The sequence below is a fragment of the Mastacembelus armatus genome, chromosome 6, assembly GCF_900324485.2.
Source record: "Mastacembelus armatus chromosome 6, fMasArm1.2, whole genome shotgun sequence".
NCBI lineage: Eukaryota > Metazoa > Chordata > Actinopteri > Synbranchiformes > Mastacembelidae > Mastacembelus > Mastacembelus armatus.
This window is the reverse complement of record NC_046638.1, coordinates 19,299,906-19,325,669: the sequence shown is the minus strand read 5'-3', so window position 1 is coordinate 19,325,669 and position 25,764 is coordinate 19,299,906. Positions and strand designations below refer to the sequence as shown.

Here is a 25,764-nt window from a genome sequence, read left to right as displayed (position 1 = left end):
CTGCAACATTGTTGGGGAAATTTTTCTGAATAATATTTGATACTTGTAGAGAAAATGCCACGAGTGTGTTCGGTTGTGATCTGTGCTCACAGATTTAAATACTCCTGCCTGGCACAATTTGAGAAATTTCTTTAGAAGGAAAGTGGTCAGATAGTATCTTTAGTGATTGCAGTTGTCATTACGATTTAAAAGAGGCAGACAGAGGTTCTGGATGTTCATTTATATTTTTGCAAAATATATTAATCAAATATTTAGATTACATTTTGTTAAACAAAATGATTCCATGATCCTTTACTTGTCTAATTGTTTATTTGTTCTATGCTTTCATTTCAGAGAAGGCCTACACTCAGACATTCAACTGCATAAATTTCAATAAAAACTGGAAAATGTAGGGTTTTTTAAACTTTTGACTATACAATGTTAGAACCACTATATAAATTTTGAAAAAAAATGTAGGCTAATAAAGAAATATTTGAAAAACTTTATCAACATTATGAGAAAAGGTTCAGCGGTTCTGTGATAGAGGCAAAAAAAAGTAGTCCAGTGATATAATGCTCATTCAATAAGTGACTCTCAGGACCTTACAAAATGAAGAAGCAGGATGTTCATGTCTTTTAAAAACTTTTAGTATTCAAGCCCTGCTGAGATAACTGATGACATAGACAGGGGATTCATTTCTCAGCCTCTTGACAAAGCTCTGTCAAAAAAAGACAGAAGATGTCAGGGCCACAGGAAAACTCCTTTCACAGACCAGGCAAATCAGTAGAAAATCGATGAAATATCTTTTTAGCCTGGGAAAAACTGTGCGCTGATTACCGGCGGGACATATAACAAATTAAAGTACCGAAGAAAAAAAACAGAAATATAACCGTGTTTAGTCCGAGTTTTGCATAATTTTCTCTCATTACACGAACATTTCTACTCTTAAAAGCAGGAAAAGTCCTATTACTATTATAAATCCTACACGTTTTGTTCATGCACTTATTTTGACACAGGCTTCCTAGAGGTCTGTTCCGGTCTCCGCTGTGCTCACGAGCCAGAAGCTGCTTCAGTGTCAGCTGGATAAAGTTGGGAGAAGTTGTAGCTGAATTTCGAAGATGATTGCTTCAAGCTTCAGGGACTGTGAGGTTAGTGGTGATTCTTGAGGAACCAGAGGCTTGTTTACACTGTAAGAAAGAAAAAGAAAAACATTTGGGCAAATTAGCGTGAGGAAGGAAACGACTCCAGCTGTTTGCTGGCGACTGTCAGGACTGTGGCACGGTCCTGTCAGATAAAGCGACAATAGCCGTGACTGTGTCCTTAGACTTTGCCTTCTGGGCTTATAACCCATCCACATTTAGCTATGGCTAACTGTGTCTGCATTAGCAGTGTCTGTGTACTTTAGAAAGCGATTGTCGAGTGGTCTGCAGGGTTATCTGTTTAACTTCATGTGTGGACAGTGCAGAGTGACAGGCTGACTTAGCTGATACACAGGAAAACTACACTTTCTTCTTTGAATACAGAATTATGCACAAATTGTACACTGTAGGTTACAGTATTAGTCCTGTATCCTCATACTTCTGTCCTTACAGGCATGGAGGGCAGAGGGTCTTCCCTTGTCCAGCAGCAGCAATGAGGCTTGCAAACTATACGATGCCATACTCACACAGGTAATTTGGTCTAAGGTTGCCTAACACACATGCGCACACAGTAATACGCACCTAGTGTGCATGTGAATGAAAGCAGAAACATCTAACAGCCTTTCATTGGGTTTCACTTCTAGTATGTGAAATGGCGGAATGATGAAACCTTGGGGGGTTTTGAAGGATGCATTGCTGCTATCCAGGCTGCTGACCCTAACTTTGGTAAATAAACACTATGCGTGGTCAGATATCATTCATTTATTATGTTTCACCTGGATTTCATCAGGTAGGTCCTGATAAATGCTCTCAAAGTATACCTGGCTCAGAGGCGGCATCAAGGATGGAGACAAAAACAAAGGTTTAAAGTTAGGAATGAAAAATTAAAGGATAAAAGTAACAGTGCAAAAATGATCCACAGCAAAAATATCCTAATTAGAAATGACTCTGCCCCTCTGGGGTGTAAATAAATAGGTCAGGTCTGTCATAGGGAGCAACAATCAGAAAAGGTTTTGTATTTGCTTATGTTTGGGATCATTAAAGATTTTTTCACTATTCTAAACATACTGAGGAATCTAAGTAAATAAATACAAATGGCCATGACCTGTAATGTCTAATCTGCCAGACAATTTCAGATGTCAGGTGCTTTGTTTGTTGTAAAAAGCACAGGAGTCAGTTATAACCTTGCTCATATCTGTAATTAAAGTAGTGCCAGGACTCTGATATTTTTTCACTGTAACTGAAGTATCATCATATACACCAGTGATTTTCACACAGACAAGTCAAAATAGGTGGTTTAGTGCTTAGTGCATATATTTGTACTTAACTGTCTTGTCATGTGTTAAAGAAACAATACAGGACTGTTTTTATTTACCTGGAGTTTTGACCTATAGACTTTAAGATAACAAACCAGAGGTCTGTCTGTCAAACAAAGCAATTTGAGCCATGAGGTGTTTTAAATGTTTCTGTTCATTCAAATTAATCTTCTGTCAGACAGGTCGAGCAATCTTTTTGCTTCTGTGAACTTGCTGCTTTTGGCATAGTCTCTGAAAATACAAGATCAGAGCAGTCAAATATTGCCTGTGTTTTGGTTACATAAGGAAAAAGAAATTGGGGTCTTTAGGGTTACATAACAGTGCATAACATTGTTTAAATGAATCCTAAATAATAGATACATCTAATCTAAATACATAAATAAAAGAAGGGTGCTTTTGTTGATGCCCTTGTTCCCAGAGGCTATTGGATAGAAAACAAAGCGCTTGTCAACCAATATTTTGAATCATTAGCAACTTTGTAAACATCTAAGTGTTTACAAAGTTGTTGCAGAATAGTTAAAATGTGAGACTGTTGCTCTCAGTAAAAATAAAGACTATTGTTATTTGTTTTCCCTGTAGTTATGGGCCATGTGATCAGTACAGGGCTGGAGCTGGTGGCAACGACAAGCTCCACCCGGCTGAATGAGCGCTTGGCTAGTGCCGTGAGACAGACCGTGGAGCTGGCCAATAGCCAGGACATCTCTCCCAGGGAGAGGCTCCATGTCAAAGCTATGGAGCTGTTTTCACATGGGTAAGATCCAGAGCCAGGTCACCTCGGGAAATATAGTCAAAAGATGAATAAGATGTTTTTTTAGGATAACAGCCTATAGTTTCCAAAGAGGATCACAAGACTTGAAATGTGTTTTGAAATGATAGAGCATCATAAGACTAACAAAATGAGTTCATTTCACGATTATTTTTAGACTTTATTACAGTGCTTGTATTGTTACCTGCCACAGGTGGCCTAAGGAAATGTATAGAATTTTCCCTCACATCACATTACACCTACACATTGTTATTTTTCTATGCACAGTAGTTCCTTGTCAGACAAAACTAATCTGTAGGACGATGTTTACATTCATTATGTGTCTTCACAAATCATAAGGTTTGGAAATTAAGTACATTAAACTATGAGTGAATTTTGAAAAACCAGTGTGTATAAATACGTTAAAAAAAATATGAATGTGTACACAAAATGTATCAGACAGAAGAAGTTCAGCTAAATACAGTAGATCCAAGTGCTCACTAATGGGGGTAATCCGTTTGACTACCTGAATTAATACATCTCTCAAATGATTTTATACCAGGTTTCAATGTTCTTCTTTTTCTTTAAACCTTGAATCATGAGCACCTTCTTTACTATTTCTGTGTGTTTCATCACTGTTGCATCCTCACTCCCTTTCTTGTGTCTCTTCTTATCTTTTCATTCAGTCATTGGAAATATACCCTGATCAGTCATAACATTATAACCATTTGCCTAATACTCTGTACATGGGAGTGAATGCGGCGTTTTGTTGGCACTCATGTCGCTGTGCATCTTCTCTGAATCTGCTTGCTTCAATAGTTATATAGTCAGGAAGAACACACACACCACTCAGAGAAAAGCATATCTGAAAGGACTGAAATCTCTGGTTTTGAGGACGAATTGATATAATGTTTTTAGACGTATTAATCAGCCTCCCCACTTAGTTCTGATATCACCACTGTAGCCATCAAATGTTTCTCTCCATAGAGACCAATGGACAGTATTTCTGATTTTTAGCCATTTTACCAAAGATAAAAAATGTAAACGTTTAAGCTTCTCATCGTGAGGCCTGGGCACCCATGAACCTGTGCCTGGTTCAATGTTTCTCCTTCCTTGGACAAGCTTTGGTTAATGCTAACACTGAGCACTGGGAGCACCTTAAACACCAGCAGTTTGGGGGATGATCTGATCCAGTGATCCAGCCATCACAGTTTGGCCCTTGTCAAATTCACTCAGATCCTTTTGCTTGCCTGTTTCCATCTTCAGAGACTGAATGTTCACTTGCTGCCTAACATTCCCCACACACTGGTGGGGAATGTTACTGGTGCCATTGTAACATGACAATACATTTTATGTGTTTGTTACTTTTAAGTTAACTTAATTTCTAAAGAAGCAACAAAACTGATAACAGTAAAAAAAAAAAACATGTAACAGCCAATGTCTTTGTAAGGTAGTTGCGTCTGACAGTTTTCTCTTTGATTATGATGTCATGTCTTTTCGCTGGGCTCATCACCTCAGGATTGGAAAATATCTAATGATTTCAGACATGGTTGTAAACTTTATCTTCACAGTTCTTGTATGCAGTTTAGGTCTCTGCAGAGTTCAAATAATAACAGTTTATCATCGTGCCAGAGAAAATTGGTTTCCTGTGAAATAAAAGTCTTTTTGGAGAAAAGAAAATTAGAAGAATGTATTATAACTTTGAGACGATATTCGTTCATACCTATGTTCATTTGTGTCATGCTGTCACATCCACAGCATTTATCTGCATTATACGACAAAGGCTCTACTGTTACTTTCAGTCTTTACCTAGTAATATTTATATTTCACCTGCCATGTCTTATTTCCCATGGTGCAGTAGGTTATACAGTAATATTGAGAAGACATTTTCTTTCTAAATATTGGCATCAAGGGTACTTCAGCGCCTCTAATGTCCTCTGTTCAGCACAAAGCATATTGAATCTTTGTGATTCTCATAGTACACTCACTCCGTTGTCCTTCATTGCTTTACTGTAGTGTGCCTGTCTTTTAACAGTGACTCATGTTCCCATAGAAATTTTCCCAAAGCCTGTGATGTATGGGAAGACATTCTGGTGGATCACCCCACTGATATGCTGGCCCTCAAGTTTGCTCATGATGCCTACTTCTACATGGGAGCCCAAACTCAGATGAGGGACTCAGTGGCCAGAGTGCTGCCTCACTGGAAACCACATCTGCCTTTGTCCAGGTACAAAAGACAGCAAGTATATATAAATGTTACTTACTTAATGGGAGTAAATAGAAGTTTTAGTGGGAGTTTTAAAACACTTCTGCCCCAGTACACACACTGTGTGTTACAATGGTGAGCTTATTCACGGTGAATCAGTGCTTAATACTTTGCATTTGATATTAAATGGGCCTTTTTAGATGTTAATATGTTATATTATTCTGTTACCCTCTACATGTCATCATAATGAACTAATATTTACAGCTGATCAGTATACAGAATAGTGTATTTTGCAAATTCTTCGGACTATATACGTGGGCTGTCATTCTGTACAAATACACTGGGGCTGAATGGGGGTGAGTGTAGATATACATAAGTGTCTTTAAAAAGGACTGTAATTGATATTTTTAAATGACAATGATTTGCGAGCCTTTACAGCAAGTTGCAGCTTACTGTTTAGCTTCCCAGCCTGCAGATTTGCAGTTTACTGTCATCATGTTGTTTATCACTGCAGCAGGCAGCTGTTTTCAGTGAATCACCAAAGATGAGTTAGCACCAAAGATCAGACAGCAAGTAGCTCGTGACCCCAGTGTAGTACATAACAGCTAAAGCACCAGATGTTGCCCACAGTAGTATAGAACAAAAAACAGCTGTAAGACAATAAGTTTAAAAATATTAGACTTACTTTATATTCACTTAATGATTAAAAACACAACTCCTGATGCATTATAGTGTTGTTTGGTAAGTCCATCACATCCACTCAAAAGACAATAATACATCAGTAGTGTATGTACAACTCCAACTAGCCAAAAAGTCAACTATTGCAAATATAAATGTATTTACAGGAGCTGCTCATTTATTAAGCACTTTTCAGAATGTGCAGGAGACTGCCCAAAATTCCCCATGAAACATAGTGAATTTCAGGAATATATTGAGGTGCAGGCAGTGATTTGAACAGTACTATCCTACAGAAGGTAATTTCTCACACAGGGGGTAGCCTTGGTCTTCACATTGCAATAATGCCTGCTCTTTATAGGTGACAACTCACCGAGCCTAAATTATTGTTTTCTTCCACATCCAGAGGTCTGACCAAAGAAAATCCAATACATATTTTAACATTTAATAGTAACATTCAAAATTCATGACAGTATCTTCAAGCTACATCTATATTATGGAGACATATCTATGGTATACTCTCAAAGCATTGCTGCAGTGACAGTAAAAGCTCATATGTGGCAATAATGTGTAGCCACTTATCATCATGATTAAAAATTGTTGATGGCAAACAAAATTCAACATTAATCTAATAATCATGTTGACTTTAAAAACAAATTTAACTTTAGGTTACTCTTAGTTATGACACTAAGCTCCCTGCTCAAGGCCTGTTTCACAAAACCAGCATCTACTTTTCATCACCTAGATAAATTGAACTGAGTAAAAGTTTTTTTTCCTGCCTGTATTGTGTGATAGGAATTGTGTATGTGTTTTGCCCTTAGCTATCTGAAAGGATTATATTCCTTTGGTCTACTGGAAACTCGCTTTTATGACCAAGCTGAGAAAGTAGCCATGGAGGTGAGAATTTCTGTCATACACTGACTGCCACAACAGTCCTGCATTGAATCCTCCTTCATGAAGGTGATAACATTCAGAGGTTGTTAATATTTCTAATGCAGTTTGTGCTGCTGTCGGACTGTACTGTATTATACAGGTGTTTATAGATGTACTCTGTTTTTAGCCTAGTCTCATTGATGTAAATCTAGTGGACAAAATACTAGAAACAGACATATAACACCATATTACAGTGTAATTCTTCAGCAGCACAAGCTTCCTAAAATGATCATACAGGTGGAATCGTTAGTTTTAGATATGTGTACCTAATAAACCACCATCTGGGTGTCGTCTGATGTGCTCTCTGTTGTCGTTACCATGACCGGGTGATCCAGGCTGTATCCACTTGTCTAGTAATTTGAAGACCAATAATAAGCAGCTCATCAAGAACTCAGTAGCCTGACTCTTCTCTGCTATATCAATATAATGCATACAAAGTAGCTGTGACACAAGAGTCACTTGAAAAAAGATTGAAGAACATCATAGATTAAATGAAAGATGGTAACTTGAGAGTTAAGTATGCTATTGTTTTTTGAATACTCATTTCACTCTGGTGTGCAAGAAATTAGGCATTTTCTGTATTATCTATGTTACTTCTTTTTGCCTCAGGCTGTTAAATTCTCTTGTGCAGGGCCTTGCTTTGGCTCCAGATGATGCTTGGTCAGTTCACTCTGTAGCCCATGTTTATGAGATGACGGCAGAGATGGACAAAGGACTTAAGTTCATGGAGAGTAGAGAGAAAGACTGGCAGGTACAACCTCACAGTAATTTTTTCCTGTTGAGTCAGATCTCATTCACCTTGTACACTTTGGACATTGTCAGATTCAAATAACAAACACGAGTTAAATAACAAATTGCAACAACCCAAGGAAACATACATAAAATATGTATTGTTTAATTCCAGGTATCTGATGTCTTGGCCTGTCATAACTATTGGCATTGGGCTCTATACTTCTTAGAGAAGGTAAAAGATTATAATGAGTTTTCTCAGTCAAGCGAATAGCTGGCAGTAGGAATGTTTGTGGAACTTGTATTTATGATATCCTTTCCCCTAGGTAATATGAAGTCTGGAGTTGATTATATTGGGAAATTAATTTGTGTTTGCATCTGTGCAACACAATCTATCATCCTCAAGTCTGAAGTCAAATTTGTCTTTCTCACCTTGTCCTCTTCCTCCACAGGGGCAATATGAAGCTGCTCTGCAAATATACGATTCTCAGGTTGGTTTGTGTTGAGAGTTTGCATTAAAACTGTATTGGTATATCTGCTTGAGTACACATTTTCAAGAGTCACGCATGTACCAGTACACAGGGGGTTGCAGACTAAAAGCAATGTGTTGTACTTGTTGTGAGTCAAGAGGGAAACTGTGAACAAATGGAAGTCCAATTCATGTGAAGATGTAAGAGCTAAGGATACCCTCCTCCCCCACCTCAGTGTCAACAAGCAAAGCTGATTCTTTTTTTATCTAGTCTGTAACAAAAAAAAAAAAAAAATTGCGGGGGTGGGGGCGTGTCCTGTGCACTTACATTATATAATGTTACACCATAGCATAAATTTTTTGTTTGTACATTAAGTAACCATGTACACAAAGTGTCATTTTGTTTACATGGTTACGTGTTAGTTCTTTAAATATTCAAGTGAAATAGTATTGAAGTAAAAGTGTGTCCTGTTTCCTTAAGGTATTTAGACGCTGTAAAGCTACAGGATGCATGTTGGACACTGTAGACGCATGTTCAATGCTCTACAGGCTTGAAATGGAGGGTAAGCTACTGCCGAATATGGGAATTCATAAAATGTTTCATTACAGAAATTGCGCTTTTGAAATTGGCAATGGAATTCTAATCTTCCCATCCCTATGTCACACTCAGTATTTTGGGCTTTAATGATCAGAGTTTGATTAAAATTTCAGGGAATAATGTGTGTTACTGTTAAGTATGAAATATTTAAAAATTACCCTGTTTGGCCAGATGAAGATGCTGCAAAATTTAATAGTATGGTTCTAAGTGAAACTCCTAATGATGTAAGATAATTTGAATTATGATGCCTCATTAATCTGAAACTCAGGTGCTGTTTTGGTTATGGCTGTAATTAGCAACACCTCTAACTACACTCTTTACTCTGTTCAAACTAAATTAGAGACTTAATCACTAGCTGACATTTCAAAAATTGTTTTCCACTATTTGTGTGTTTGCGCTGTTGCATGTTTCAGGTGTGTGTGTGAAAGACCGTTGGCGGGAGCTGCTCCAGGTAACACAGCCTCACACTGACGATCACGTGACCTTATTTAATGACATCCACTTCCTCATGGTGGCACTGGGAGCTAAAGAGAGTGCGACTTCTCAGCATCTGCTTGAGGGCCTCCAGGAATTGGCTAAGTAAGTTCTGCATCGTTTCTTCTCCTCACCGCACACCTCAGTCAGCCTTACATAAGAGCCACCCAAGCATTATGTAAAATGAGGACAGAGACAAGAGTGAGTGTAGGATGGCAAGAAAGAGAGCAGATGCAGTCAGAAGGAAAGCTGCAGTCCATCTCAGAGACCAGTGTCCCCCCCCCCCCGTAGCAGATGTTGTATCAGCAGCTGTTCCCTCAGTGGAGTTCTGTGGTTATAATGTGTTCTGGCATCCTGACCACAGACAGCCTGTACTCACCATTTTGTCCTGCACACAAGCCATGAAAAAAAAAGCAATTTAAAACCAGACCATTAAATTGTCATGTTTTTTTACTGTTATATAATAAAACACAAGTCACAAGAGAGGTGGTATTAATGCACCTTCAGGGGGAAAGCAGCTCTTGAAAATCAATTTTCAAGTTAGTCAATTCCTAAATGGAAATTTGCTTCTCCAAACAGCTCTACTTAGAATCATCACGTAAACAGCGTATGGTATATGTTCAAGCTTTGCATTTATTTAATTCACTCACGTGTATCGTTTCACCTTTATTATCTTGGTTTGGGAGGATTGTACAGATTTACATAATCTGCATTTTTATAGTTTTGCATGCAGTTTGCATTCAGTTTTGCATACACCTATCCATGAGATCCTCACAACGCTATGGTCTCTCTGGCATTACTGTGAAGTTGTGATGTTTATGCCTTTCACAGTTCAATAGAGTAATACTGTAATGCCTTTGTCAGTTTGTAGATAGAAATCAACCTTTGTGTAGATTTAGTTGATATATAAAATATTATTATAATGTTAGAAATTATCCACCATTAGCAGATTTTATAACACATTACATTGCTCTATGAAAATGACAGAAGGCTAGTGTCTGACAGTTTATGTAGGACTACCAGGGTGTCCAACATTTTATCTTTCAAGTCAAGCACTTAGTGAGTCATATGTGTTTACAGTATTTGTTAATACTTATGACTTAAAAAATATATCCAACATGCAACATTGGGGAAAACTCAGATTACTGTCAGGGGTGCCAAATTTTACATCTTTTTAATTTAGCATGGTTTTAATGAGATTACAGATGCAAATGAGCTCAGCCACAGTTCAAGTGTTTTGCATAAGGGTCATAAGTTTCTATCCTGCAAGAAGAAAGCTATATGTGAGGAAATATTACTTAAATGGGTCAGCAATTGAATGAGCTTTGAAAAACGAATGTGCATGGTTTATACTATAGTAAATCCTAAGTCTTTAACACTTTTGAACAAGCTTCAAAAACAATGTAACACCTATAGTACTTACTAAGTACCTGTTGAGATCCATTAACCTAGTCAGGGCTGCTGTGAGTCATTACTGTCAGGAAAACAGGGGACTAGTTTGAGGGAAACAGGCTAACTTGTGTGAAACAACTGTCTGTCCATTGTAACAGTGCAACTTCATTCTTTAAATGTTACATTTTAGAAGCAGTTCTCTCCGTCACAGTGGTCAACCACCAGTAATAAACTGGGTGCACCAGCCTCCTCCATTATTTTATTTCTTGAAACAGAGACAGTTTAAAATAGATACCACATAAGACCAAACACACAGGTTTCATCTGTCAGGTTTTTCTTCCATTGTCTGTGAGGATTCTCAGTCGTGCAGGTGAAGTTCTCTAGAGGTTGAGTCATGGCAACTGGACTTCTAGTTTTTAGGTTGAAACGTTTCACTGCTCATCCAAGTAGCTTCATCAGTCTAAAAGAAAGCTGGTATGGAATCTCAAATTTATCCTTCAGGTTGGTTTCACTCCACCCCCAGTCCAATAGGCTCATTAAATGAACTATGTAAATGGGGTGAGAGTCAATAGACCCACAGTCCTGAGTTGGTTTCACTTCACCCCTGGTCTGAAAAGGCTCGTTAGGTGAACAATAGAAATGAGCTCAGGTGAGGGTCATTAGGATCTAATGGTCGACTCGTGACCCTTCTGATTCACCAAGCGGCTGCAGAGTGTGTCCTCCCTGGAAGACATTTGATGTGTTCCTTGATTTCCTGGGAACAGACGAAAGTGCAGCCTGGTAGATTGAAGACAAGTTAAGTCTGAGCCCGCCACCCCTGTCAAGAGAGGGTTTTTATATAAATATATATTTATAGCTTCTCTGACTCCCTTCTCAAACCACCTGTCTTCTCTGCCCAAAATATGTACATCACTGTCTTCAAATGGGTGTCCTGTCTCTTTTAGATGGAGGTGCACAGCTGACTGTGGTCCTGAGGAGCTGCTCCTCCTGTGCTGGGCCATCCTCCTGTTAAATGGCTGTTTGGTTTCTCCTATGTAGAGTTCTGAGCATTCTTCCTTACACTGGATGGCACACACTACATTATCTAAAGGTTGAGTCATGGCAACTGGACTTTCAGTTTTAAGGCCAAAACATTTCACCACCCATACAGGCCGCTTCCTCAGTCATCAGCCTGAAAGTCCAGTTGCCATGACTCAACCTTTAGATAACTTCCTCTGGACGACTGAGAATCTTCACAGACATATACTACATTGCTCCTGTTTTGTTTAGGTGTCTGGTCTATAGGGTGAACCAGTCTCTGTCTCAATGTGTTGGTAGGTTTGAAGTGATTTGGTATCTGGTGTTTCCCAAAAATCCTTTTCAGCCTCTCTGAAACACCTGCTACACAGGGAATGACCAGGGTTTTCCTCTGTGGATCTCAAGTCTAAGCTGTATCTCTGGTGTATCTCCATGATGTGGATGTTGCCTTGTTGAAAGCCCACTTAGAGTAGCCACAGGTTTTGAGGAGTGTCTTCAAGGGTGTGTCCTCCTTTCTCTTGGCCTCTATAGAGGTAGAGATGTAGTTTGTTCTGTGGTGCAAAGTCTTAATGACTCCAAGTTTGTGTTGCTGTGGGTGATGGGAGTCAAACAGGTATTGGTCTGTGTGTGTGGTTTCCTGTAGACTTCTATTTCTAGGTTACCCTCAGACCCGATGATGACCTCACAGTCCAAAAAGACTAGCCTGCTCTCTTTGGTGTCCTCTCTGGTGAATTTGATGTTTGTGTTTATTGCATTGATGTGATCTGTGAAGGCTTGAACTTCCTGGGTCTTTATTTTCACCTAGGTGTCATCCACATATCTGAACCAATGGGTCAGAGCCATCCCTGTGAAGGAGATCAGAGTTTTCTTTTTCTTTTCCATGTACAGATTGCAACGATGGTTAACACAGGGGAGCCCATGGCACATCCATGTTTGTGTCTGTAAAATTCACCTCTGTATGAGAAGTATGCAGTGTTCAGACATAGGTCCAGTAGCAGGCAAATTTGATCTGGGTTGAGGCTGGTCTTGGTAGCGAAGGTGCTGTCCTTATAGTTTATGCTGCACTCTCATATATTACTGAATTTATGCTGCACTCTCTGGGTCTACTGGGTAGACAGGACCCAGTCCAACTATGTGTCCTGTCTACCCAAGGCAAGAATAACTGCTCCTTGAAAATTAGTTTGTAAACCTTCCAGCTATACCATTCACCACCATTACCTGTAACCACTTTTCTTCACAGAGAGCCAGGAGACAATCAGCAACATCAGCTGGCCGGGACTGTAGGTGTACCAATGTGTCAGGCCATGATACAGTACGACCAGGGCAACTACGGTGAAACTGTGGAGCTCCTTCACCCTCTACGCTACCGCATAGTAGACATTGGTGGCAGTGATGCACAGGTAATGTCCAAAGAAAAAGAAAAATGAAATTAAGTAAAGCCCAAACCAAACTGCAGCTACACTTGACAAGCTTTGAGCCTTAAGGATTTATTTTCTTTGGAAGTCAGTTATCATACTGTATTGTGATTTCTTGAGTAAAACATAAATCCCTGTTGTTGTGAAAGTAGGCCAGAGGTGAAGAATTGTCTGTACAAGAACTAACGACTTTCAATCTATGAACATGCTGTACAGTGTGGAGCACAGTACAGCAGTGTATGAATAATAAATCTCTGTGAAGGATGCTGATAGACTTCAAGCAATTTATGTTCTTTGTGTTCAGAGACTGTTTGCCTTTGCAATTACAGTATAACACAGGAGAACAGACTCTATACAGTGTTGTAACAGGTTTGTCCACTATTGTTTGCAGAGGGACCTTTTCAATCAACTTCTTATTCATGCAGCACTGAAGTCTGAGAATAAGCGCCACCAGAAACTGGGAAGGTAATGCACAACATGGTTTTAAGTCCAAACAGGATGCCGCTGGCATCTCCACTTCTACTGCTGCGCAACCTGGCTATTCATGTTTTTATGTGAGAGAGAGTATAGTAGAAAAAGAAACATCTGGGACTGACAACTATTGGAATTTCATCATGATGCTGTATAGTTTTCATATCTGTCCACTCAGAGTGTGAATTGTATACTCCTGCTATGTAACATTCATCTCCTGTCTATACAAAAAATTCAACTTTGATTATTGATAAGGGTAGCCTCTTGGCTTGTACTCCCTCTGAATTTGTGTTTGTCTCTTTGTATTGTCTCATGTTGTGCTGAATTCCTCCAGATGTCTTCTGGTGGAGCGTGATGCTGTGAGACCAAACTCCTCTCTGACTGATCGTCTGTTGCAGAAAGCCCTGGCTCTTCATGTTTAGACTGATTGCAAGGTGTGGAGAACTGTACCTATGGGGGGAAAAAAAACATCAAAGCACCAGTGTCTGGCTGTGAAAGACTTCTTTATCAACAGGCAGCAATTTGACACTACTGTCAAAACCGCTAAAACTTGTTATACTTCACTGTTTTTAATTTACAATTCAGTGCCCTTTTAGATTGTTGACCTGCCAAGCTTTGTAAGTGAATATATTTGCAAATTTGCCAAGATTATGAGCTAATATTAATTACAATTTACATGATAAATAACCTAAAATATAATACATAAATCCATGCTTTATTGTTTGCTTGTTTGATTTTTTACCAAACTAACCCCTCTAATCAGTAATGACCACTGTAACTTTGTTCTTCTTGTAAATTTTAATAGCAAATCTTTCATTTAAATATTAATCCTTTCGAGGTAAAATTTTCTTATCCATGTGAAAATCATGATTTAAATAAATAAATGTTGCATGTGAGTGAGTATTTGAACACAATAAAATGCGGCACACTTGTCCACCCAAGGGCAACAATATGTTGATAAAAATATCAAACAGCAGTAAAAAAAACAAAAAAAACAATGTCCTTGCATATGTCAGACAGCTGGCTGGAATACTGTCAATTACCTCCTTCTCTTCCCCTGCATCATCCCACTCACAACATTGAGATAATCTCATCTTGGATCTGAGAGATCAGGATCTGGGACAGCACGATCCCTGCAATCTAGAGAACAGCAGAAACCACTTTAGATTACAGAACAGACTAACTCTAAAGACTGTCCGAGCATCTCAAGGTCCCTTGCAAGGATGTCATAATGCTCATTTGGCTCAAGGAGGAAATCAAAATTGAAAAATGAATTTGAATCCAATGAAAAATGAATTCAAAAATGAATAAGACTGTTTGGAGAGGGTCACTTGAAATAATTGTATACTCATGTTTGCAGGGTTTTAACACTTCCTAAATACCAATTCATTTAGCAGCATACACAGCTGTGAGCCTTTTCTTCATCCTTATTTCAGTAACTGTTTGATTTAAATGTGACTTGTTATGCAGACAAATCCAGTAATGCAAGGATGTGAAAGCCAGCGAGAACTTCATCATCAGATTTATTACACATCAAAGTGACTGGAATACTAATGCAATTGTTTTGACAGGGCTCATGGATAATTCACATGCTTGCTTCTTAGCCAAATCATTTGGGACACAATCGCGCAGATAAGAGAGCGACAAAAATCAGGGTAAGGTTCTAGTGTCAAAGCAGCATGTCACGTTGCGTGAATGTATTGTGAAAGCACCTGAATCCTTTTGATAAGTGGAAGAATTATTTAGAGACAGCTCTTGGTAAGTGCTAATGTGATTTCATGGCCAATCAAACATATAGACTTGGGTTATTAACAATACGTAATGTGCTTTAGGATTTGACATGTGCTGTGCAGCAAAGCTCAATGAGTAAGACAGAGTTGTCAGTATCGTCCTTTCTCTCAGACTGCTAGCTCAGTTGCACATTAACCTACACTTTTGATCTAGAACAGTGTAATGACTATTATGCAATTAAAATTTCACTGTTCCATTGTGCTTAGTTATTGCTGTCTAGGCATATCCCTCCATTTTAAATCAGCTTTACCACACTGGCCCCACATTAACCCTGCAACCTGTTGAATTCTTTTGGAATAAGGTTTGTATTAGATTTTTATCTCATTGAGTTAAGGCAGTTATTCTGTGTAAGGCACTCTGAAATTGTGCAGGGAAGTTATTGGAAGTCAGTTGATTTGTATGTGGGTCATTTCAGGAAAGGTGCAGGATCCTCATTGATGATGGGAGGTCTGTTTTGCAGCTCTGTCCAGATGCTTCATGCGAGGGATGGAGCAGGGCCTGTCATTATGTTGATTGCTCTATGCTTAGTCTGATAAGCCTTCAATTGGTTCCCATACTAACGTGTTTGTGTGTGTGTATGCATGTGCTTATTAAGGACAATGACTGGAGTCACTCTCAGAATTGAGTGAGGTTATCTGTGGTGAAAGACTGTTGCCAATTACTGCACAGGCTTCATTAAGTAAGTGCACGTGGTGAGGTTACCTGAGGCAAGGCCAGACCCAGTGCTAGAGCCGCCACCAGCAAGAGATGAGATTCGATCCACAACACTGCTCTGTCTGCACAGCCCACTGAGTAGATTGACTTGTTTGCCTCCAGGTAGGTTTGAGTTTGAACCCCAAAACCACACATAGTGTTAATCACTGCCTGATGGACGGAGGCAAAGACAGAGAAAGAACATAAAAGGTTTAAAGATTACATTTATAAGCACATTAAACCTGAAGCACTTAGAGCACCTCTCAGAGGATAAGCTTGCAGGATGCTGTTTCACATCTGTTGTGTTATTTAGCTCTGACGAAGATACTAACTGTTGTGACAGCTGAGGGACATTTTTGCAGAAGCCTGCTAGCTGTAGAGACTTGAAATAAAAAGAAACTGAGAATGGTACAACCAAGTCCATTTGATGTGACAAGGGAGTCCCTGAAAAAGCCAAGCAGTTGCAGGCTGTGAACAGCAGGTTGCAGCACCAGCTCTTCCAGTGTTTAATTGATTGATTTTTCACCCATGTAGAAAAAGGCTGCTGTCATCTGTTTTCTGTGTATCATAATATATAATCAATAATACTGTGATCGATCGATTGACGTGCGCTCTTTAGTTTCCTACCTTCACCTTCTACCTAGAAGGAACTATCAGTGACTTTTGCTGCTGTGTGTCTGAAGAGCACAAAGCCCATGCATACTGGAGTACACCACTTACATATATTTTATTTGTGTGTTAGCATGCATCCTTGTCTGAACTCATTTCAGTTTTGATGCATGTGCTGGTTGCTGTGTGTACTAATTTTAGACAAACCCTTTACAAAAAAGGTTAAAATTTTAAAGCAACAAAATCACCGCCAACACAGCTGTAAAGGGTCCAGATACGTCATAGGCTGTATGTCAGATATCACACCAATACTATGTGTTTATACTATGTTACATTGCACTTGTTTGACTTCGGGCAGCCCAGTGGTGCTGTGGTTAGCACTGTCACTTCACAGCAAGAAGGTTCTGTTTTTGAACATGCTGGCCAGGTTGCCTTTTTGAGTTCGTATCTTCTCCCTGTATCTGTTGCTTTTCTCCAGGCTTCCTCCAATAGCTACAGATCCAGCCATGATCCTTCAGGGCTAAGCAGATCATGGGTGCCTAGTTAGATTTTCAAATTTTGATCTTTGGTTAAATGCAAGTTGCCTGATGGAGTTGGCTCATGACTCGCTGAAACTTTCGGTCACACACCAGTTGTTCAGTCGTGTCTCTTCACAAGTAAGAATATGGTTGGCCATTATCAAACCACTTCTACGCACAACAGCCTACTTCTCGCCAAGGAAAGGGAAGCAATATCAGCAGCCGTTTATATCTGCAAATGTAGACAGGCAAATAAATAAATGGCTTTTGTACGTGTGACAGGATCGCGTACTCCTAATAATATATTGTCAGGAAACTCTACATCCCATTGCCCACAGATCACTTCTTGTCTGGGACATTGTATACGGTGGATAATTTGGATGCTAATGCTTTTAGAAATGTTATTTTCAATCACACCTCTTGTAACAGATAGCAGCCAGTCAGTGTGTGTGTGTGTGTGTGTGTGTGTGTGGAATGTAGCAACACCTGAACTGAATCACACAGAAATAAACTGCAGTTGTAACACTAATTTAGCAAAGCAAGGAAACTATTTGCTATTTGGTTTCACAGCTTTATTACTGTATAAAGCTATGTTTAAAGAAGGATGTGTAACAGTACTAAGCTCTAATTGGTCCGTTGTCTCTGTTTCTGGGGAAAACATCTGTCAGACCTATTTGAATCACTGAACAAATCCAAGATGTGGATGGATATTCTGAGATCTGAAAGAGGCTAACACCCATTGGCTGATAAAATTGCAGGTAGCATAACTGTTCCTTGCCTGCAGACGGAGCATATCAACTGTCAACCTTTCTTGTCTGTGGGCAGTGAGGTTGAACTCTTCATCCAAACGTCTGCAGCTCAGCTGGATCAAATTGGCTGTAGCTGGTTTTAGATATTATGTCTCAGAGACATTGTGTGTGTCCTTGCTGATTGAGGCATTTACAGGTTTTTGCACAGAGCGCCTTGGAACTCATTTTGTCACCTCCTGTTATAGCAAACAGTGTTGCTAACTGACATTTAACATTATGTGAATCATCTTTTCTATTCTATTTAAGTTTCTTAACAGCAGTTTTAAATTAGGTGACCTCTTACTTTATGTTGGGGGCCTTTACAAAGAGAAAAAGAACACACCTCTCCAGGAACAGGAGTGCAGCAGGAGTAAGGTACAGCACAACGCTCAGAGCTGGGGTTCTCATATGTACAATTAAAGTACAGGTTCCACGACCAGTCAGTGTAGTTGTTCCACCCACAGCACTTGAACTATGTAAAGGGAAGAGAGAGGAAAGCAGTGTACAGGTGTATATTTAGAAACAGGTTCTTACAGTGTACTGTACATCCTGGCAGTTTGGGCTTCTCCCATCGGAAACTCCAGGCTCACCAGTGTGCAGTTGTGTACAGGTGGGAGAGTAATATAGTATCAGAAAACCCACAAAGCACAGGAACGAAATATAACTTGTAGCCTCCCATGTGGAAAGTCCTCAGCAATGGGCAAAATAATACACATTAGGCAAAAAGCTCTGAGATTAGTTTGAAGACCTGTGTGATGTGAATAGATACAGACACAAGCACAGAACATTGCAGCTAAGTGGAATTGGCCAGAGTACCTCTTTCTGGATGTAATCCATCAGGTTTTGAAGATCCAGGTCATCCCTATAGTGGACAATGGCTTTCTTCACGAACTTTCTCAAAGCTTCCTGGGTCTGGTAGAAAGGACACAATGGAGTTTAGCTATAGATTTGATATATTAATGTTTCCATGTTGAAATTCAATCTTTTTGATAACCTCTCTACAAATGTCTATATATAGACATACACACACACACAAAACAAGCTTTAAGCCTGTAAATAAAGTTGGATATTCTGTTCCCATTCTTATACTTCTACCCATATAAAAGTAAACACACCTCATAATAGATGTCTGAGAGGGACACATAACTTTGTCTTATTTGCAGTGTATTAGTGTCCTATGGGATGTGTCTTGACAAGTAAGCAGAGGAACAGTAACTCCTACTGCAATGTGAGGGCTGCGAGGGTGCAAAATAACAGTAATAAAAACATTCATGCCTTTGAGGTCACACGAAGCATGCTAAACAGACTTTTTTGCCGTTTCATCTGCATTAGATGCCTACCCATTTATTATGATAATGTGGTCATTTCATCAGTTCAAACCCCAGATGAAATGAAATACACTGATTTGATTGAATAATCTGTAATGAGAATTTCAAACGAAATGATTCAGACATTAAAAAATGTGTGGTCTTTTATTTTGTTAGCTTTCATTGTCCACTATATTTCTCATCAGGACATTAATGGGACCTTGCATTGTTAATATTTAGATTTTTTAAAACTCAGATATAAATAGCGTTGAACAATGTATTTCATGCTAATATCTTAAAAATTATGAAAACAAGTAGGGCCAAAGTTATACAGAACAAGTTCAGATTTAATATATGCTAATAGGAGCACTCTATGCTAATAAGCCACTGAACTTTAAAATTTCATTAAGCTTTAAATGAACTTCCATGAGCAGTTTGCTGAAGGCTTTCTGAGGTGTTCGTATCGCAGCCTTTTTTATAACAGGTTATGTTGATAAATACTGTGAGCCGTATCGCCGCCGTTTTATGCTAAAATAGTTTTACTAAATTGTGTTAGGATTTTTATAGCCTCTCACCCCCAAGCCTCCCTTTCACATGATACTGTATGCTCATGGGCCTCGTAGCCCACCTTCACACGTCCTCATGTCATTAGTGGCAAAATCTCCTTCAAGGGGTTTGATGAAATGAACATTTGGTTTCACTTTGAAGTGCTGAACTGTTTGAATCATTTAGCGAGTGAAGACACCGGCAGGGTTGTTAAACTGCTCTGTTTAATAGCATGCAGTGCAAGTGCTGATGGAGAACACAAGGAGAGGAGTGGTATCATCACCCATCAGGCGCACTGCCACCATACACCAATGTCAGAGGATGTTGCCACTGCTGGCTGTTGTGGTTTTATTCTCAGTGTAGTCTGTAATGGGTTGTTACTGTAGGATAAGTAGATGCTAGATAGCGGTTTCTTCTTTTCCCTATAGTCTCCAAATTGATCACTAGGGTGACACAGGAATGCATATATAGTCATGCAGTCACTGTTATAATTCAGACAGGCATTTCTAATCATACACAAAACTGGGGATCAGAAACCCCACATGTGATCACAAAATTATCATTATGTCAATGGAATTGGATGAATCCCTCACTCAAAATTGTAGTTATTATCCAGACTCTCTCTGTTTTATTGTTGAATGCTAAGTAACTGTGTCTCTTGAGGCTTCTAAAATGTGTTCAGATGTTTAGTAGGCTATATCTACTATCTGCTGTTTATTTAGTAGTCTACATACACTACCAGTCAAAGGTTTGGACACACTTCCATTTTTCCAGGTTTTATTGAAATGTAAGCAGTTCAAGTCCAGTGAATAACATGAAGGTAGGTAAGATGGAAGTAGTATAAACCACATTGAGCTGGTTTGGGATGATGGGTGAGGGTGAAACTAAAGTGCAAAGCATTGGTGGCAAATTGTGCAGCAGTGTTGGGATAAACCTTCAGAATAATATTTGATATTTGTTGTAGAGGGAACACTATGAGTGTGTCCAGCTGTATTTCAGGGGTACTGTATGTATGAGTAGAACTGTATTTGTAAAAGGTGTCTACTACTCCTTGATCTTTTTTATGCCCAATTGTTTATTTGTTTATGCTTTAATTTCAGATTAAGCCTATATTCAGACATTAAACTTCAAAACCTGGAAAAATTGACGTGTTCTGAAACTTTTGACTGATAGTGTCTGTACATACATTTTTCAAGCACCCGACTCAGGACTTATTTTTTCAAATAAGAATGACCCAGGTGATAAACTAGAGATATCCTATCCTATTTTGCAGCCTGTCTAATTTGCATCATAGACTGAATTACGATGGTTTTCCCTCTTGTCTAGCAGCCTACAAAACAAACAAAGATAAATATGTGGGACTTCCAGTGACACAAAGACTGATTTCCCCTGTAGTACTGGTCTATATGTGTTCTTTTTTTCTGTGAGTGCTGTGTAGCTGACAAGATATTACCTCTGTGTGCTCAGTGGGCCCAGCTTTGGATTCAGATGCCATGCCTTATCAAATTTTATACACTGTAGTTTACACATGCACAGAATGTCCAAAAGCTCAGGAAAGAATACACTAAAACTCAGTGGAGCTCAGCTCATTCATGGCCAATGGTGGTGTCAGTGTGGAGGAAAACTGGAGACTGAATGTGACCTTATATCCACTTAATTCTTTGTAAAAAAGGCAGATACCTGATCAGAGTAGAAGAAGCCCAGAATTGCTATGGCCAGTTGGATGAGGAAGACCAGTGTCAGGCTGAAGGAGAACTAAAGACAGCAAAAGGCAGACAATTTAGAAAAGACTGAGTAAGACAGAATTGCTAAGACTTGGCTTTGGATTAAATGTGACTTGAGCTACCGTATCGGAAGCAAAAACACAGTGCCAGTATTAGTCATGTGTCTGTTGTATCTATTACTGTCTTGAGGAGGCGAATGTTCTCTCGCAGGGCTCCGATGCAACCACAGAAAGTGATGAAGAACATGACCACCCCCACCACAATTAGGATGACAGCTGGGTCGATCAGGAATGTGTCCCGTACCGTGTCTGGCAGAAAGACAGAAACGCAGCATCCAATGTTTAGATCTCTGTCCTCGTCTGTTCCTACCCTTACTTCTCATCCTCGCTGTTTATTTCTGATCTCTCTACCGTTATTTCAGACCACTTTTTTTAAGTGCTTCCCTTACACTATTTTCCTGCCGTCCTACACTGGCTGCCCCTTCTTTTAAATCCTCCATGATTCGCTATGGATTAAAACAGGATACAGAAAAATAATCAGTGGAATGAGTCCAGGTTAATCCTTCATTGTTGTCTATCTTCTGTTTATTATTAATTAAATGTGAAATCTTTGACACCAGGTAAACTAAGGATAAATCTAAAACTCACTGACCTGCTAAAGGTGACATGCTGAAAGCTTTCGCTTTTTGTAGTGTAACAGGTTTGCCGCCAATTAGCTTGAGACTGTGATATATGCAGCACTTATCACGGTTTAATCACTCTTAACACACAGTGCATTGACATCAAGATGTATAAAAATCTTCACTTTTATAGCTGTGACATAATAGAAACATAGACTTTGTGTAGGGTAGAAAAGTGTCTTTGTATGTGTCTCAGTGTGGATGAAGTATGTACCTGTAGCTTTCTGGACTTTGGCATACACCCCAATTACAACAATCAACAAGGAGAAAACCTGGGAAAAACAGAAAAATTGGTTTTCAAGGTTTCAAGACTTGAATGAAATGTTTTTCTCTTATGGTTGTTTCAGATCTGATTTTCTTTTACATTCTGCTTGTAAAATTCAGTATGTGGTATTTCTATTTTGGAAAGATCAGTGTCATCTGATGTAAGCGTGGCTAGATTATGTTAGACGCAGGCTAAAGACGCAGCACTCACAAAGCTGATAAGTGGACATCTTTGATTTACACAGACTTAATTTGAACTGTCAACCACAACAGGGCCCATGTAGGAATTACCTTGCTGTGCGTTACCTTAGGTCTAAAAAGAAATCCTACTCCTAAGAATGAATGTGATGTTACACAGTCACAGTTTTGGCTTACTGTTATTGTGTTCCCTTAAAAAAGGTTTCTATAAAAAAGATAAGATGGTAATTAAACATTCTGCTCTGATGTGCTTGATAAATGTGGGCTCAGATTAGTGATACTGAGCCTTTTCTTGGTGTGCACAGTCTGTGTTTATGATAAACAGGCAGATGGATGTCAGCATGAGAAAAATGAACAAAACATATGGATCTCTGCTTCAACCATCTGAATTTGGAGGACATTTTTGTGGAAGATTGAAGTGGAGAATTCATTTTTCTGACACAAGGGTGTTTTCAAACCAGAACCACCAGAATTTAAAGCTATTCTTCAGTTTCTATGTTATGAATCTTCTTGACCTTGTTTAGAAGCTTGTGGTTATTTATTCTAAGCTTTATTGAGCAGAATTCTCACTATTGGATGTTGATTTTTTTCTGGTGTAGACTACACAAGCAAACTGTGCCATGTGCCATTGTTGAAAAAAAAAAACAAGAAAACATCACAAAAAGGAAAAAAGGTTCTACTATATAAAATATTTAACAGAAGAGGGACATCAGCAGCTCACACTGTGCGTGCACTGGATAAATGGAAGAATACCTCCTTTAATGAGGTCTCAAAACAGTGACAACATTCAGCCTCAGACAGCTGTGTGTGAGCTGTAAGTCATGGCGATGCTTAAGGAAGTGTTATGGAGGTGCTGGGAATTTGAGGCCCAAACAGATGGTACACAGTTAAAGAGAAAAAAAAGGTGGGAAATAGGTGGAATTAGAGCTTCCTGTTGAATGCATTGTCAACAGTGATTTCCCTGCTTTCCTTAATTGTCTTGCTCACCTTGAATAACAATCTGCATGCCTGGGCTTTAGTTGCTAGCTTCCAGTTTCACAGACTTTTGTTTATGGAATGCCTTTTAGTCTGTATAAACATAGATTTGTTTTGTTACTGTCTGATAGACTTGTATTGGATCTCTGGAGGTCATGAAGATCCATTGCATAATTTGCTATGAAAAAGGTGTAATTTTATTTGGCAATTTTCACATCCAAACCCATTTCTACATCCTCTGGAGACATAAATTGTTACTTTGAAATTGTGTTTTATCTTCTTTGCATTTTTGAATCAGACAAAACATGATGACACTTTTTTTTGGGAGCTATTCAGTTTTCAAGATTGTTGAACTTACTGTTTTTAAAGAATATTGTCTGTTGTGTGTGCACCTGCAGCTCGGTTTGTCAGTTTGCCACTGTGTATACTTGAATGTGGCAGTGTTCATTTGCACATGACACACACACTCGCACACACAGTGAATGTATTGCAGCTCTGTTTTCAGGCTTTTCAAAGGGATGAATCAGGCTTCTCCCAGAGGATTGTGTGTGGAGGTGAAAGCCAGCTGAACTGAGCCGTGGGGATGTGGGGACAAAGGCCTGATGGATTAGGGCTGCAGTGTTCATTCTGAGCCCGTGTCTGATAAAGAAAGTCAACACAGGCCAGGCTGTGTGGCTTCAAGGGCTGCAGGTATTGCTAAGTGGCTCTAAACACAGTAATAGTGCAGTGCAATGTTTTTGCCACCTTGCTGTGTTTGTGTTGGATTGGATGAACAGGGATATGAAGGAGGTGTAGGGACTTGGTAGAGTTACAGATGTGACCTGTGTGATCATCATAGTAAGGTGGTAGGAAAGTGAGTCAGTGTCTCAATTCCGTGAGAGACATAGAGTCTGATGGTTTAAGTGTCTCTTATACTTGTTCTAACAGTGGTAGTTGTCTACTGTCTGATGAGAAGTACAGCCTTGGATACAAATAGTCCTGGTTAGGAGTCACTACTCTATACACAATGGACTTTGTGCAGTAATACAAGTAACAATGCATTCAACAATAAATTTTTAGTACTTGATAGAACATACCTGTATATATCCTTTAGCATTTGCAGATCGATGGGCTATTTGAGTGTCTGTTGTGAATCAGTACACAATACAACTACTGTTGTAAACTTTTAAAAAGGTCATAGTGGGAAGTCAGCCTGATCGCAGCTCCAGATACTATCTGAGGTTTATATTCTCTTTTATCATTTCCAAGCATATTTCTTTTGCCTGTTTTTAGTAGATGTTACTTTTTTTGGAAGGGTACAACTCTGATAGCTGGTGATTTGAATGCATAGAAATATTAAGACTGTATGTTGTGCCAGGGAGACTAACAGCTGTCTATTGGTGCAACACTCTACTCACCCAAAATAAGAAACTGAAGAAGAAGAGGAAATATCTGATCCAAGGATTGACAAAGGAGAATGTGTCTGCTCGATTCAGCTGAAGTCTCCTATCCATTGTTGGTTGGTGTATTTATAGTCCAACACAGAGAGCTAGTTTTACTTCAAAACAGTCCCCAGATCCAACCCCACCCTGCAGATACTCAGCGTCCATGTGCTTCTGTGAGGAAGGGGGTTATTTGCAGGCTGCTGGGATGTCAGGCTGGCTAAAAAAGGGGCATGGGACTGTGACGCTGCCCTGCAATGCTGTTATGGTCCAGAACTGTCTATGTAGGCCAATGGGTCAGATTACACAAAAAATATCTCTGGCTGACTGCAGCTGAATGACCTGCAACCTTTCGACTATTGCTGGTTTGTAAGGCCTTTCACCTCTATGCTCTCACTGTCTTTTTGTCTAACTCTGTTAATTCAAAAACCCACAATGCTGTATCACAGGCTACTAGCACTGTGCCATCTTGTTTCAGTATCATGACACAAGATTTGTATTGCTTCTGAAAGGCTTGTGCTCCAGTCTACAAATTACAGCTTCAAAGACAGATGCTCTCCTGCAAAAAATAAAACATAACAGCAGTTGACAAAGGCTGGACAATGGTAATGTTAACAGAAAGAAAGTCTCATGTAATGTAAGATTAGGCAGTCTGTTGTGATGTTTATACTGTGGTGCATCCGTTTGTGCTCG

At 39.2% G+C, this 25,764-nt stretch overlaps 2 protein-coding genes across 4 annotated transcripts; one reads left to right on the top strand and one right to left on the bottom strand.

The window, feature by feature from the left end:
• The first annotated feature begins 1,030 nt into the window (after positions 1-1,030).
• Positions 1,031-14,454, top strand: ttc38 (tetratricopeptide repeat domain 38). 2 transcript variants are annotated; one of them, XM_026312079.1, is made up of 14 exons: positions 1,031-1,127; positions 1,572-1,649; positions 1,763-1,844; positions 3,014-3,185; positions 5,233-5,406; positions 6,882-6,957; positions 7,625-7,744; positions 7,898-7,957; positions 8,175-8,213; positions 8,673-8,754; positions 9,203-9,368; positions 12,913-13,072; positions 13,479-13,552; positions 13,893-14,454. In XM_026312079.1, the coding sequence occupies exons 1-14, from the start codon at positions 1,098-1,100 to the stop codon at positions 13,978-13,980; spliced, it is 1,401 nt and encodes a 466-aa protein (XP_026167864.1). In that variant the 5' UTR covers positions 1,031-1,097; the 3' UTR covers positions 13,981-14,454. The 2 variants fall into 2 exon arrangements, with proteins under 2 accessions (XP_026167864.1, XP_026167865.1); XM_026312080.1 differs by lacking the exon at positions 1,763-1,844 and having other exon boundaries at positions 1,099-1,127.
• tspan33b (tetraspanin 33b) lies at positions 13,873-25,280 on the bottom strand. Of its 2 annotated transcripts, XM_026312081.1 has the most exons (9): positions 25,048-25,280; positions 22,428-22,485; positions 21,715-21,842; positions 21,491-21,565; positions 18,774-18,869; positions 18,301-18,429; positions 16,052-16,213; positions 14,602-14,698; positions 13,873-14,008 (listed from the first exon to the last, which is right to left on the bottom strand). In XM_026312081.1, exons 1-8 carry the CDS (start codon positions 25,141-25,143, stop codon positions 14,630-14,632), a joined length of 813 nt encoding a protein of 270 aa, XP_026167866.1. In that variant the 5' UTR covers positions 25,144-25,280; the 3' UTR covers positions 13,873-14,008; positions 14,602-14,629. The 2 variants fall into 2 exon arrangements, with proteins under 2 accessions (XP_026167866.1, XP_026167867.1); XM_026312082.1 differs by lacking the exon at positions 16,052-16,213.
• Between the last annotated feature and the right edge of the window lie 484 nt (positions 25,281-25,764).